This window comes from Nelusetta ayraudi, unplaced genomic scaffold (genome assembly GCF_046127955.1).
Source record: "Nelusetta ayraudi isolate G7.1 ecotype Tasmania unplaced genomic scaffold, CSIRO-AGI_Nayr_v1 ptg000021l, whole genome shotgun sequence".
Taxonomy (NCBI): Eukaryota; Metazoa; Chordata; class Actinopteri; order Tetraodontiformes; family Monacanthidae; genus Nelusetta; species Nelusetta ayraudi.
Genome location: NW_027466071.1, coordinates 619,589 through 633,994, shown reverse-complemented (window position 1 = coordinate 633,994; position 14,406 = coordinate 619,589). Strand labels below are relative to the sequence as shown.

Sequence of the window (14,406 nt, the reverse complement as noted above, 5' to 3'; positions counted from 1 at the left end):
CACCTACTGCGGGGAGCACATCACCCTCATCCTCCAACAGCTCCACTGGCTCCCTGTTCAGCATCCAGTTCAAACTCCTCCTCCTCCTCAGCTACAGGTCCATCTATAACCTGGCCCCTCCTTCCCTCTCTGACCTCCTCCAACAGCACCGTCCCACCTGCCACCTCCGCTCTGCCGACTCAAACCTCCTCTCGCCCATCACTCTCACCAAGCACCAGACTCGGACTCATTAATAATACATTTAATAATGATGATGATAATAATAATAATAATAATAGTAATAATAATAATAATGATACATTTTATTTGTATTATGATTTTCATAAAACTACAGGGTGATAAAAATAATAAAAACAGTACATACAAGACTATCAGTAATTAAAATGCGTGGGTACATAAAAGAAAAAATGACATTAAAAATTACTTTAAATCGCTCCTCAAAACCCACCTGTTCAAACTGGCCTATGCCTAATCCTTTTTTGTTCTTATTTTGTGTTCTATGTAAGGCGTCTAAGAGTGTCAAAAAAAGTGCTATATAAGTTTATTATTATTACTATTGTTATTACAAACTTTGGAATTGTTGTTGTTAAAGTTGCGACTTTTCCGGTCCCTCGTTAAAAGGTCTTTTCAGGCCTCCGCTGGCGTTTTTTACCCGCACGATACGTGCAAAGAGCCACATGACGTGCCCTACTTAATGTTCCTGTCTTTGTCACTGCGGCGACAAGCTTACACTTTATTTTTGTCTGTGGGTTGGTTGTGTGGTGGGGAGCGGGCTCGGGGGGGGGGGGCACGGTGTCCTAAATGCATCGTTCCCAAAACGCATCGCGGAGGGGCCCAGGGGATGCGTTGGCTCCCCGAGCATCAGATTGGGATTCCAGATGTTTTCTGGTAATGGGCTCTCAACATGCATTATCCTCCTCCTCCTCCTCTTCCTCCTCCTCACAGCCTGGAGGAGGGAATTCCAAAGCACGCAGCGCTCTGCTCTCGCCCATGCACAGCACAACACTGATGGGCATAACAAGCCTTGGGGCAGGAAACCAGAGATTGTTGTGGAATTTTTGGGGAAAATCCCGCTTTTTTTTTTATATAATAATTGTTACATCTGGCCGCCGTGAGCGTCGGTGTGCCGTCAGCTGTTCACGTCCACGCGCCATAACGTGTTGCAAAGCTCGCTGCTTTCAAAGGGAGCATTATTGTGCCCGGAATAGAAAGCGCGACTACGTCATCGGATGGAATCCGAGCAAGATGCCGGCTCGCTTGTACGCTGAAATCTGCTTCCAATTAGCCAGAACTCCACCGCCGCCGCTGCTGCTGCTGCTGCACATGCTGGGAGACAGATGACGGTTGGAGTCGGTGATGGGGTCAGAGGGGTACGGCACTGGATCCTGGCACAGGCTCCCCCAGGCTGGTGATAGATTTAAGGGTTGGCTCAGACCAAACAGGGCACCACTTCTTTGATGTAGCCTCCCTCCCCACCCTGTTCTTCTAAAATCACTACCAGGAGACCTTTTTTCTTTATCTTTTCTTTTTTCGTAACCTTTTGCACACATCCGCTCATGCAAAAATTGCATTGAAAGAGTCATTATTCCCCCGGGGAATTTCCTCAAAGATCACCAGGGGCACACGCAAAAAAAAAAAAGAAAGGCCTGATGGCTCTGAAATGGGATGTAAATAAGTTGAGCACACAGGGGCCAGATGGGACCTCAACCCCGGCACTACTTGGCCTTTCTTTTTCTCTCTCCTAGCGGGTTGATTATCGCAGAGAGGCGATCCAGGCAGACTGCGGCCGGCATGAATAATTCTCTCCGTCGATGCGCGTCGGCGCGTCGGCGTTGAATCATCAAATCGAATTTTATGCGCAGGACTATTTTAAAACAGCCCTGAATGGCCAGGCAGGGACATTTTGACTGCTGACAAACGTTGTGAGGATCCGGTTGTGACGAGTTCCCACTCAAAGCAGCGCTGCTGGAAAAAAAAAAATTAAAAAAAAAAAATTGCCTTTGCCTTTCAGGAAGGTGCCTCTGAATCCCCATTTGCAGTCCGCTCCGAACGGCTCTGCGGAATTAATTTGCGTCCCCATCCAGGACGCCGCGTTCTACATAATGACCCGAAGATTAGCAGGATAAATGTGCGGCGCTCGCTCAGCATCGCACGACTCTGATGTTGGTCGAGGTCAAGTTTCATCATAAAGCGCTGCCAGGAATAGAACTCGGGGAGAACGCTCCTTCTTTGAATGGAGTTTAAAAAAAGAGGGTAGGAGAGCTCCGTGCCGACCACTTCACACACGACCGCGGCTGATGACAAAAGGACGCTTTCTAAATTGTTTTCGTTGCGACACAAAAACTTTTTTTTTTTTGCGTGCTGGGAATCATTCGCTAAACCCCAAACGCTGCTGAGCAACAGCCGATTGCGACACATTTGGCCTGATTTTGCCATAACGCGTGAATTTGCTCTCGCTCTCTCAGGATTAGGACAATTGTGCGAGTGTACTGTGTTTTTAAAAAAAAAAATGCAAACAAACTGGCACCTAACAGAGAAAAGTATCTTGCGGCATTCCAAATCCGAGTTCGAAACACCGACAACCCCCAACTCACTCCATCCCAGAGCAGTGATGTGGATTCTTTGCAGCTGTCCTCATGGTTCCAGGTCAGGAATGGGAATAATGGCAGCGTGTCACCGACTCCAAGGCCTGTAAACCAAGGCCACCTGCACATTGGCATTTAAAACTGGGTTTAACAAGACAGGACTCCGAACACTTTAGGGGTTTAAACGCTTTTCATTTTCGCCCTGTTGAAGGCGTTTCGGATGGCAGATTAGCATTTTTTTCATTGTTGTTTTTTGTCTGTCCACAATCTTAGAGGCTGAGAGGGGTCAGGAGGGGGGGTGTGATGGTAGAGACAGGAGCCATTAAATGTAGTTGTTGCAGAGCCACCCCGTGTAAAAAAACAAAACAAAAACCCACACACACAAAAAAAAAAAAACGTAAAGCGTCTCCAGCCAACAAAACGAGCACTTTCTCATAGTTTACACAGTGCAAACTGGCTAAGAGGGAGCCAGGCTGTAAACTGCCATGTGCAGGGTTTTAACGGGCGGCCTGCTCGCCATCACCGCTCACCCCAGTCGTGCATATAAAGACGGCGCTGACATTTACCGCTCTGGTTGTCGAACCCGCGGAAAAAAAGGCACGCGGGCCCCCTCCTCCGTATCAAACCCCCAACCACTCTGTGCCCCCCTCCAACCTCCCCCATCCATCCCCCCAACAACATCTGCGAGCAATTGCAGTGAGACTTGCACTCACCCAGGAACCCACTGCTCTGAAATGTAAAAATCACAACCCTGAACCTGCAAATGATGTTGTGTTTTTTGTGTTTTTTTTTTTTTTTTTTCCAGATCCAGCAGTGGGAGCAGAACCTGGAGAGGTTCAACATGGACCTGTTCAGGATGCGCTGCTACCTGGCCAGCCTGCAGGGCGGCGAGCTGCCCAACCCGAAGGGCCTGCTGGCCATCGCCAGCCGCCCCACCAAAGCCACCCTGGGGCGCCTGGGGATGTTCTCCGTCTCCTCTTTTCACGCACTGGTAGGAAAAAAAGAAAAAACAGCCAGGGCGACGAATCAAACAGCGAGCCTTTTGTCCCGTTGAGTTCTTTTATAACTTTTCTTTTTTTTATTATTATTTTTTTAAATGCATTGCCTCAATAACCTTGAAAATCTTTTAATCTTCTGTTCGCTAAGAAGAAGAATCCCACACGCAGTCTAATGCTCTCCTCGAGGAAAATGAAACCTCATTAAGATGCTCCGATTAGATTTTTTTTTTGGGGGGAGATTATGTGTTTCCACTGCCGTCCTGAGAGCGCACGCGCTTCTGCTCCAGATCTGTTCCAGAGACGAGGCCACGCTCAGGAGGCGCTCGCTGTCCATGACCTGCAGGCAGCGGAAGAAGGGCCTGTTCTCCTCGCTGAAGGGCCTCGACAACCTCAACAAGAGGGGCCGAGAGAAGAGGCCCTCGGTGTCACAGGTACGCACGCACGCACGCACGCACGCACGCACGCACGCACGCACGCACACACACACACACACACACACACACACACACACACACTCACAGATCAAAGTTGAAGAGTTCTTAATCCAAAATCCCTATGTGAAGAATTTATGTTCCAGTTAGTGCACAAAGTGGTTGATCTTCTGCTTTACAGAAACGCAATCGGTCAAAATGTGCTTCAGAAGTAAGGGAACAGTTCAGTGTTTCATGAAAACCATTTCCATGTCTAATTAAAAGTGATTGAGGTTGCAAAATTCCGTGTAAAACACACTAAAAGCAGGATGTTTTAAAGAGGCTAAAATAGAAACCATGATGCTTTGTTCACTCGTTTATGGCTTAGCACAACACAACTCAGTGTGATTCTAACACAAAGCTTTGTTTTAGAATTTCTTTTACAATTTTCATTCTCTAAAATCACATTCAATTAGACATTCAAGGCAACTACACTCAAAGCCACCCCACGTGTTGAGCACATCCTTACTGGTTTTTGTGCACTAGCAATGTCCATTCCAGTAGATTATATTGTGAAGCTGGTTACAATGGAGTTGAATGCAGAAATGAGTCAGTAGCTGCATTTCCTTTCCATTGGTCTTTCGCAAAATGAAATAATGACACCAGCGCGAGAAAGTCTGTGGCGTCACGGACGCTCCAGCGATGACAACAAGCATGTCGGCTTCCCCCGTGTCAAGAAAAATGAGAAAAGATTCCCAGCCACATTGAAGTGCACACATGCCGGCAACGTAAACCGGGTGGGAGCATTCCTCGCCCAGGTGCCGACTTAATTAAGAGTCGCACAAGCTGTTTATTTATTGACGGATGCACCCCAGCGCGCAGGACCCTGAAGGCCCCCGCGGCCCCCTGAGGATCCTCCTGTCTCGGTGGTCTATTCCCAGACTCGCCACAGGGAGCCTTTACTGTACTGCTTTTATGGAGCCCCGTCCATTAGCCCAGAGAATATTAAGCAAGGGCAGCGTGGTTTTAATGACCTGCCGGGGAGTCAATATGGAGTCTCGCTATCGGAGCCCATCCTGTTGGCAGCCTGGCCTGGGGTTATTATTAATTTATTTTTTTCACATTGCTGATGCACTCCGTCACCTCCGTGCAATATGATCGCTCACGTACACTAGCAGACAAAAGTTTTGGACGCACCCTATGAATTGAATGTCTTTTCTTTCATTCTCATGACTATTGACATTGCAGTTTCTCACTGAAGGCATCAAAACTACGTATGAACACACATGGAATTATGTAGGAAACAATAAAAGTGTAAAATAACTATAACACGTTTTATATTGAAATTCTTCAAAATGGCCACCGCTCATAAAAAGCATACTTGGAGTTAATGAAAGTGTTTTTCTTTGCTGCAATTATTCCATATATCTTGCTCGTATATTTGATGTCTTCAGTGTCTATCCGCAGTGTAGAAAAATAATAGCATGAGAAGGTGTCTTTTGACTGCTCGTGCATTTTTGCACGTTCTGACAGTGACCAGGAGTTACCCGGGACCTCGGAAGCCGGCGGCCTAATGAGGCTCCAGCTATGTTTTGGCAAGTGCAGGGGGTCGAGGTGGCGCCGCGGCCGGCGTATGAATTATTGAAAGCCACATGTGGTCGACGGCGTCCTCGCCACTCGTTGCTCGGCCCGGCGGACGGCAGCAGATGGTCGCTGGGAAAGACTGCGAAATGTTAAACAGCTGCCCTTTATTCTCGCTCCCAGGCCGCCGTGATCTTACAAGCTCGTTTTAATACTTTCGTTTTCTAGGTTCCTGAGAGCGGGAACGTGGTCCGTCTCATTTGAAAATTTACCCTACATGGCATCTTAATCGCTCTTGTTTCAACTCGGGAATCGTGCGCATCTACTCTGCCGACCTCAAACAGAGAAGAGTTCTGGTGTTTATTAGAACCGTATCAGATTTTACGACCTTAATCAACTTCCTTTTTAGTCCTTTTTAGTCCCTTTTAGTCGCGATGAAAGCAGCACGACCTCATGCTCGATGCATTTTAAAAGCTTCCCCCTGGAGGAAGACGGACGGGAGGGGGAGGGGGGAGAAAAACGGGAAATTGTTTCCGTGGAGTTCAGCAGATGAGAACCGGTTGGCGTTTTCTTTGATGAAAGGGAGCAGAAAAAAATAACGCGGCGGGCTTCGCTTGGAAGGCGACGCGTCTGTCGCCGCTAAACGCGGCGGTGCAGCGTCAGGTGCGCTGGCGATGCTGGCAACCCGGGCACAGCGACGGCAAACCCCGCGGGCCGTTTGAACCTAACCTGGGCGAGCGCAATAAATCCCAGTCGGTCGATGGACTCGCAGCCGCTTCAAGTGACAACAGAAGCTCCTCGGCTGCTCTGTGATGCTCTGTCTGGCCGGAGAAGCACTTGGTCACGCCGAGCGGTTCTTGGCCAGCCGAAAGCTGCGCGCTTCATCCGTTGTTCCCCTCTCAGCTCCTCCGTCTGTCCTTCAGCACTTCTTCCTTTGCACGTCTCTTCCTTTCTTTCCTTTCCTCCTCCTCTTCACTTTCTGCTCCCCGCTCATCCCTGCCCGTCCTCGCCGGCCAGACTTTTTATTGCCCCCTCCTTTTATCCGGCTTAATCTCTTAAAACCCCCGAGTTTTATCTCGCTTCCCCCCCCCCCCCACCCACCCAAACCTCCTGATTTCTCTCACCGTTTGTCTTCCCTGCTCCCCCCCCCCCCCCACCGGCCTCGTGCTCTCCCCCCATCGCCGTGTTTTCCAAAGCGCGAAGATCAAAACACTCGCCGGCGGGTGCCTCCTTCTCCTCCCCCCCCCCCCCCCCCTTCCCCTCCTCCTCCCACCCTCGTCTTCCACACTTCTGCACATTGACTCACAGAGGCTATGTGTTGACTAAGCCTAAATCTCATTTACCACCGCCAGCCTGCGCTTGACAACCTTGCCCCAAAGTCACGTCACTCGCCTCCTCCCACCCCCCTCCTCCTCCTCCTCCTCCCGATCTTCCTCCCTCTATTTTCTCATCTCTCATCCGTCTTAGGGGAGCCGTGTATACAGTAGAGTGGCGCTGGCTGCCAGTCGGCTGTGGGAAGTAGGCCAGGGAGGTCTGAGGATTTTGTGGGAGAGTCGGCAAAGCTCTCTAAAATTAGCCCGTTTTACGGCGAGGCAGCACTGTTTACAGCCACTTTATAAACGTAGTCATGTCGGCGAGGGTTCCTCCCGCTCTGCTGCTCTGGGGTCAGCCGAGTGCGCCGGAGCCCCAGAGTGGCTAGACGCAGAGGGGCATCTTATTTGGATTTTCTTCCAATTGGAAATCCAGATCCGCTGGTTATAGAGCGCAGCCTGGTCTGCATATTTGCGTCTGAATGTGAGTCGGGGAGTGTAGCAACCGAGCCATCGCGATTCTCTCTCTTGTCCCAGCCCGTTTGCCATAGTTACCCGTGTGTTGTTTCGTCCACGTTGTCAATGGAAGGCGTTTGCTTTGCATCGGGCACGCCGCAGTTTGGAGTTGTTGTGCAGTCCGAAGGACTGGCTTGTAACCAGTGCTTTATTGAGTTACTGTTGCCTTTCTGTGGTCGCCAACCAGTCTGACCTCTGACCCCTGACAACAACAAGGCATTTTTCTCCACATTACTGCCACTCACTGGGTATTTTCTCCTTTTTGGACCGTTCTCTGGAAACAGGAGATGGTTGTGATGTTGCGAAAAACACTCGGCCAGCCAGCCAGTCTGGCACTAGCGACAATGTTCAAAGTCTCCTTTATTTCCCATTCTGACGCTGGCTTTGAAACCTCCGCACGTCTCAATGCATGGAGTCGTCCAGAGTCCACATGATTGGCCGATTAGCTGTTTGTCTCCACCAGCAATTGAACCAACTAACGATTTTAGCCATTACCGTGGCCACCGAGTGCGTATACGAGCAACACAAACCACCCACCAAAAATAAGTTTCCAGGAACTGTGTGTGATCTCCAAAACTCAAAACCCCTCCTTCACCTCCACTCCACACTTTCACCCACTGAATCTGAATCCAACTCAGAGCTAATCTAATAAAACGTAGGGATGCACCATTTGCGACACCAGTATCAGTTATCGGTACCGATACCAAGGTTGAGTGTTCATCACATAAAATATGTGCCGATACCACAACACCAATTCCAGTTGTATATGCATGTATATGACAATTCTGTTTGAACTGAGGCCAAATTTGTGACAGAGAAATGTCCTGTGGAACATTTATAGAAATATCAGTGAGTACTGAAATGCAAGTACTTGTTCTGGTGGGCAAGTGTCTGGCGTCCACCCTCTCTGTACCTGAGGAAAAGGAAGAGCTGTGAACCTCCTCCAACCTCTCTGTGAAGGACTGAAATGGCCCATTTCTGTCAGTGGTTCTGCCCGCCGGCCTCGTCCCTCCCCCGCCGGGTGACAGAGCATCTCGGCTAAACCCGATAAGTGGAACCCATTTGGGCCAAGAGTGGACGTTGACGCCCCCTCTCGTAACAGATGCCTCTGTGTCGCTGTTTTATTATAAAGCTGCAAAAGGCCCCGAGAGGCAGCAGCAGCAGCAGCAATGCGCAGTCAGACGGCAGGGAGAGAAAGGGGAGAACGTGGAGGGAGGGAAGCAGCTGATTGGTTCAGGAACAGCGGGATGTCTACGACCGGGGCTGGGTGAGAAGAGTTGGAGTCATCTGTTCCGCTTGCGTCTCTTTCATCTCGCCGCCACTCGGAGAAAGCGCCGCGTCCGTCTGCCCAGAACTCGGCCGGAACCCGAATTCAAAGGAGCGAGCGCTCGCTCCGCGTAGTTTTTAATGAGCTGCAAAGAAATGTTGCACTTCCAAGGAACACGTCGCCCCAAGTGGCCGACGGTGAGTCAGTGGGCGTGGCTTCCCGGCTGCACTTCCCTAACGCTCTCTCTCTCTCCCCGTCTTCCCCCATTTCAGATCTTCGAGAGCGACGCTGAAGGTCAAGCACCGCCGCCGCCCAGGAGCTCCGAGGTGAGTCATCGAGTGAGCGGTCACGGCCCTGTGGATCTTTGATATCTCTGTGAAAAAACAAAAAAAGAATTCCACTGCCATCTGTCACATCCATCCAGCGGTAGCTGAACTTTATGGGCCGAATTATCGGCGTCAGCGTGAAGTTGCCGTGGCAGAAACGGGGGCCCCGACCCGCGGTTACTGTGACCTCAGCTGTCGTCCAGCACTTTGATATTCGGACCGGTTGGGGTCGGAGGGCGTAGACGTTTCTGTGTGTGTGTGTGTGTGTGTGTGTGTGTGTGTGTGTGTGTGTGTGTGTGTGTTCCGGGATGGGCGTGTTTGCGTCGGCCTTGCTCGCCCCAAGATAAAAAGCCAAGATGCCTTTCGTGGCGATTTCAAGCAGCGATACGCCGAGTCCTGCAAGATCACCCAAGTGGTTCCCACACAAGCACCACCTCTTCTGCGCTTCACGTTCATTTCAGTGAAGTCGCTCACACAGCACGCGTGTGTACTTCTAATACATCCATGCAGCCCACCCATCGCCCCTCGGTCTGCTCTGTCTTGTTGCATAAGCGAGTGAAAGACACAATTTAGCTCTTAATGACCTCTGAGGAGCAGCAGCAGATGTCTTGTTTTACCCGCATCCAAATTAAATCTGCCATGAGCAAGAAAACGAACGCAGATGTGGATGCCCCCCCACCCCCCCAAAAGAAATGCGTGATAAACTTCAGTTCTCATCGGACCGCAGTGGCGGCAGGGGGGACAATGAACACTTTCACTGTCATATGGAGCATGATGGATGGCGTGGAGCGTGGGAACGCTGCTCTTCCGCAGGATGCAGCAATTCGTGTCATGAGCCGCCCCCGCCATGGCATTATGGTCTAGATCTAGAAAAGGTCCATGGGTAACAACAATACCGGCCTTATGGTGGCGTCAGAGCAGCGCGTCAGAAAAACGCTGTCAGTTGGTTTCGATCTTTGCTGGAATGTCGGACGTGAGCAACAGCTTGTCGCCCCGATTGGTTTGATTTAGTGGGGATTAGGACTCTTCAGGGCGGGAAGCGGACGATCGAGGCCGCGGCTTTTATCGATTTCCGTCAGCGCGGTACAGTCCTTGAAGACTCCGGGCCCCGTTGTCTCTCTTTCCCTCGGCAAATCTCTGGAATCCATACATTAAGCGCTAATCTCCCGACGGTCCTGTGAGACGGGGTCGGGCAAACAGCGGAGCCTTGCCTCGTCGAGCTTCCCGGCTGCTGCAAGACACTTGACTGCGCTACCTCTCTCGCAGTTTGACGACTTCGGTCGAGCGGCCGTTCTCACGAGCTCCCTGCGCCGGCACCAACCGGTTAAATTCAACGCCTCAGCTGCAAGAACGATGTTCTTTCCCGATGGAACGCCGCACAGTCACCGTGTTCACATATTGAATTATTCAGCTTTTTTTTTAAATACACACACACACACACAAAAAAAATTGTCTTCCTCTTTTGAATGCCTTGCAGAGCGGAACTATGGAAATTTGTTTCGACCTTAAGGTCCAGCTCCTTCCTCTTTCATGTTCCCTCTCTGCGGCCTCCTGTGAGAAGTGTTCTGCCCTCTCTCGGTTTTTCCGCCTTGCCCTTTTCCGTGAAGCATCGATCCCTCGTCCGTCCCGTTTCGCCCGCGCTCGGCTAACCCACGGAGACGTCTCTCTTGCCTCGCCTTTGAAGTCGCTCCCGGGGAAATGGGCACCGCTGCTGGTCCAGGCAGTGGCACGGCCATAGATTTATCCCTGAGGTCTCCAACAGGGTGAGATCGTGACTCACACCGGGGTGGCAGTGAGTAGGTGCCTGAAATGACTCCATGGCTCTTTTTATTATTCTCATTTTTACTGTGGTTGTTTGTGTTTATTAAAGGTTAAGTGTGCAATATTTGGAGATTTTTAAGAAGAAACAGTGACATCAAGTGGTTACGTTTTAGATTGCAGCGTCCTTTCACTTAGGTCCCCCTTAGCGACTCCGTACCCTCCCTCTCCCGAGCTTGCCAGTGATTGTACAATCAAGCTAAATTTTACACACTGAACCTTAAAGTGTTTTCTTTGTGATCTTGTAACAGTCGGCCTGCCACCATCCAGGCCAAAGATCAAGTCAGAATTACACGTTTAAACAAAGATACTGCACATCCATCAATAAAAACATGACTTGAGCTGCTGTGGTGTGGAAGTGTGAGGCCTCCTGTCAAATTACCGCGCCGTCATGGCCACCCTGTCATTGTCACATCTGGCCGTGCGGGCGTCTCGGAAGCAGTGTGTCACAGCTGCGCGATGAGGAAGCCGACTGAAGTCGTCTGAACACATTTTCCCCTGTCTGCTCTTCGTGGTCGGCTCGTGTATTTCAAGAGGGGTTGTAATATTTGCCTCGCCCGGTTGCTAAGTGGAACAGAGAGGTTGTATGTTATTTTATTTCTTTCCTGCATCAGCCGCAAAACTGCCCCGTCGCTCCTCCCCCCCCCCCCCTCCACCTCCTCACTCCGTCTTTAGAAGCTCCAGGGTGGAGGATGAACTCCTCAGGGGCTGTTTCCACACTCAAATGATTGGTTTAAACATTTTTTTTTTTTTTTTTTGTTCCGGCCTCATCCAAATATAGCGCCAGTCTCTCACCGCGCACAGCTGTCATCCAGCACGTGCCGGCAGCAGACTCGCGGCGGCGCTTTGTCGGAGCATCGACCGGGCAACGGTCACACCGTCGGAGGTCCCGTCGCACCGCGAATGAGCGCACGGTTTGAGTCAGCCGCCCAAAGTGGGCAAGCAAATCTTCCGTTTTTTTTTCCAGTCGCGCCACGTCGTCCGGAGCACAGCGGCGCGGTTATGCAAGCGGTCGCCACGACGTCTTTCTGTGTGTTTGCGTTTGCATGACCTCACATCTGTGAATGGACAGAGGGGCTGGGTGGGTGTCGAAGTGGCACCTTGCGTTCTTCCATCCTGTGAGTCTCGGAAAAACGCCTTTGCCAAGAGCAGCGGAGAGATGTTTACTCTCGCAGTTTTCCTGTCTGGGCGACTATGAGGCAGAGAATTCTCGCCTGTGTGTGTGTGTGTGTGTGTGTGTGTGTGTGTGTGTGTGTGTGTGTGTGTGTGTGTGTGTGTGTGTGTGTGTGTGTGTGTGTGTGTGTGTGTTTATCCCAAAAAGGGTGGAGATATTTTGCTTTGGGGTGAAAATGGAAATTCACGCTACAGAAAACATTTCAGGAGAAGCATCATCATCATCATTTCTTCAGGTCTGACTCTTTAGCGCAAACAAAAAAGCTATGTGCAGTAGTGGGTAAAACACAGCAACTGGTCATGTCACCTCTTTGTCAGGCATCTGGTAAAAAGTTGAAGTTGAAGTAGGAATTGTCATTGAATCACAACATTTAGTGGTCTATTCATGGATCAGACACCAGTGTTTGTGGTTATTGCGGCCAGTCGCCCTGTGAGAGGACAGCAGTGAGGACTGGAACACTGAACAGATGGACCTGTGTAGTATAAAGTTTCAAGTATGAAATGAAGTGTGAAATGAAGGCTTTTCTCTGAGTAAAAGTGAAGGAGAAAGGTCTTTTTTTTTTTTTTAGCGACGATGCAGACGACACACAGATCCGCACGCCGTTATCCCACTTCCCTTATCTGAAAAAGCCGCCTAAAACGTTGCCATGTTCTCCCAGCTAAGTCGCTCTCGCTGTTGTTTACAACCCACCCCCACCTCGTCCAGACGCCGGCCCAGAAGCCGGCCCAGAAGCCGTATCATCGTCTTGGGTCAGAAGTGCTGAGTCAGCGGCTCGCTCAGCACGTGAGTCCCGGAAACATCTGCTCGCAGTCGAGCGCCCCTCGTCTGCCATCCGCGTCGCTCGTGCCCTTTTTCCCCTCCGCTTCCAGAGACACGGAGTCGCAACCAGAAACCTCTAAATGGCAGCTTGTGGGGGCCGAGCTGTGGGCTGAGCCCACCGCTGCAACCTCGCTGTTAATGCCGCCTGATAAATTGCGACCTCGGAGCGGCTGAGCTGAAAGTTCTGACTCGCTCCACAGCTTCAGAGGGTGACACGTCGTTCGCGAACGAACCGGGTCGGCTCTTTGAAGTGAACCAAGAGAGCTGGCTCCTGATTGGGAGCAGTTTTTATTTTATTTTTTTTTCAGAAGCCAGAACCAGAAAACGGGTCTATTGGCATCCAGTCATGGAGTTGACGGTGATTTAGAGCGTGTTTTAGCTGAGATTTTGTGCGATAGAGAAATGTAAAAAAAAAAAAAATAAACTGAATGATAAATACCTGAATGTACCACGCACACAAACACACGCTTTTTGTGTGTTTTGCAAGTTTTTCCTTTTATCTTGCTGTAAAGTTTTTGACATCATGAACAGTAGTCATTAATTTTAACACATCATCTGGTAATGAAATAATCTAAGCAACCAAAAAAATTTAAGGAGCCACTTGGGAGCCAACAGAGCCGAGTCTTTTTAGTGAGCCGAGCCAAAAGAACCGGTTCTCTGAGAAGAGCCAGATTCCCCATCACGACTTCTGATCGGCAGTGGGGTGTTACCGGGTAGAGGCCGCTACGTCGGTTTGTTATGTGGCGCAACAGTCGCCTTGTGTTGTCAAATGAGTTTCTGAGAGGCTCATTGTGCCGCGTCCCTGATCTGCCGCTGCTGCCGGGCCGTTTAAAATAAATGGAAGCGTATTGATTTGCGCATCGCTGCTCCCAAGCCGACCGCCTGCCCGCCTGCCTGTCTGCCCTCCCTCGGCTGTTTCTTCCTCTTACCCCTCTCCCCCTCTCTCTGCCCTCTCCCAGCAGAGGCTGGACGTGCTGGCCAGCATCTACTCCGTGTCGCCCCCCGATGGCGGTGCGTGGGAGAGCGGCCTGGGCGGCGTCGGCCTCGCCCCGGACGCGCCGATGTGTGTCCGCATGCCGGACGGCCTGGTGATCCAAGTTCCAGTCGGAGGGGAGCAGACGGCGGCCGAGCTCCTCGCCGCAGCCTGCAAGGTAGCGCTTTCATCACGGCTCACATCGGGGAGGCAATAAGCAGATACCTGAAGTTACTACACGGCTGACTTTAATTTTTCAAAAATGTACTGTAGTTTTTGGTATTGATTGAATATTTTCAGGGTGATAGTAGGCCTGTCACCATTCCTACGAGGACGGCAAATCTTCACCGATGTTAATATTAATAATAAAGCCACATCAGCTTGTTCCTACTGTCCTAGGATGAGGGTTAGTGTGACATTATATTTCGTCTTTGAGTGTCTTGCTCCCACTAAGAACAAAGTCCAGGCCAGTCGGCAATAGATCATAGAGATTAAATACATGCATATATTAATATGTCCATCCATCCATTTTCAAGTAGCTCAAAAGCCATGTTGGTTATCTACAGGTGTGATGTCGATAACCTATGTTGCTCTCACGAATGAGTTGTGAGGTTTCATCACATTCTAGA

General features: G+C 50.3%; 1 protein-coding gene across 8 annotated transcripts in view; it reads left to right on the top strand.

Annotated features, from left to right (window-relative positions):
- The window catches only part of tiam2a (TIAM Rac1 associated GEF 2a), an 81,257-nt gene that overhangs the window by 38,144 nt on the left and 28,707 nt on the right, over positions 1 to 14,406 (top strand). For 5 of the 8 annotated variants that reach the window (XM_076027501.1, XM_076027499.1, XM_076027500.1 and 2 more), the window contains 4 exons: positions 3,391 to 3,576; positions 3,871 to 4,014; positions 8,940 to 9,005; positions 13,764 to 13,955. In XM_076027501.1, coding sequence (XP_075883616.1) covers positions 3,391 to 3,576; positions 3,871 to 4,014; positions 8,940 to 9,005; positions 13,764 to 13,955 — 588 coding nt within the window. The remainder of the gene's footprint in view (positions 1 to 3,390; positions 3,577 to 3,870; positions 4,015 to 8,939; positions 9,006 to 13,763; positions 13,956 to 14,406) is intronic. The other 3 variants (XM_076027506.1, XM_076027505.1, XM_076027504.1) reach the window with 3 other exon arrangements.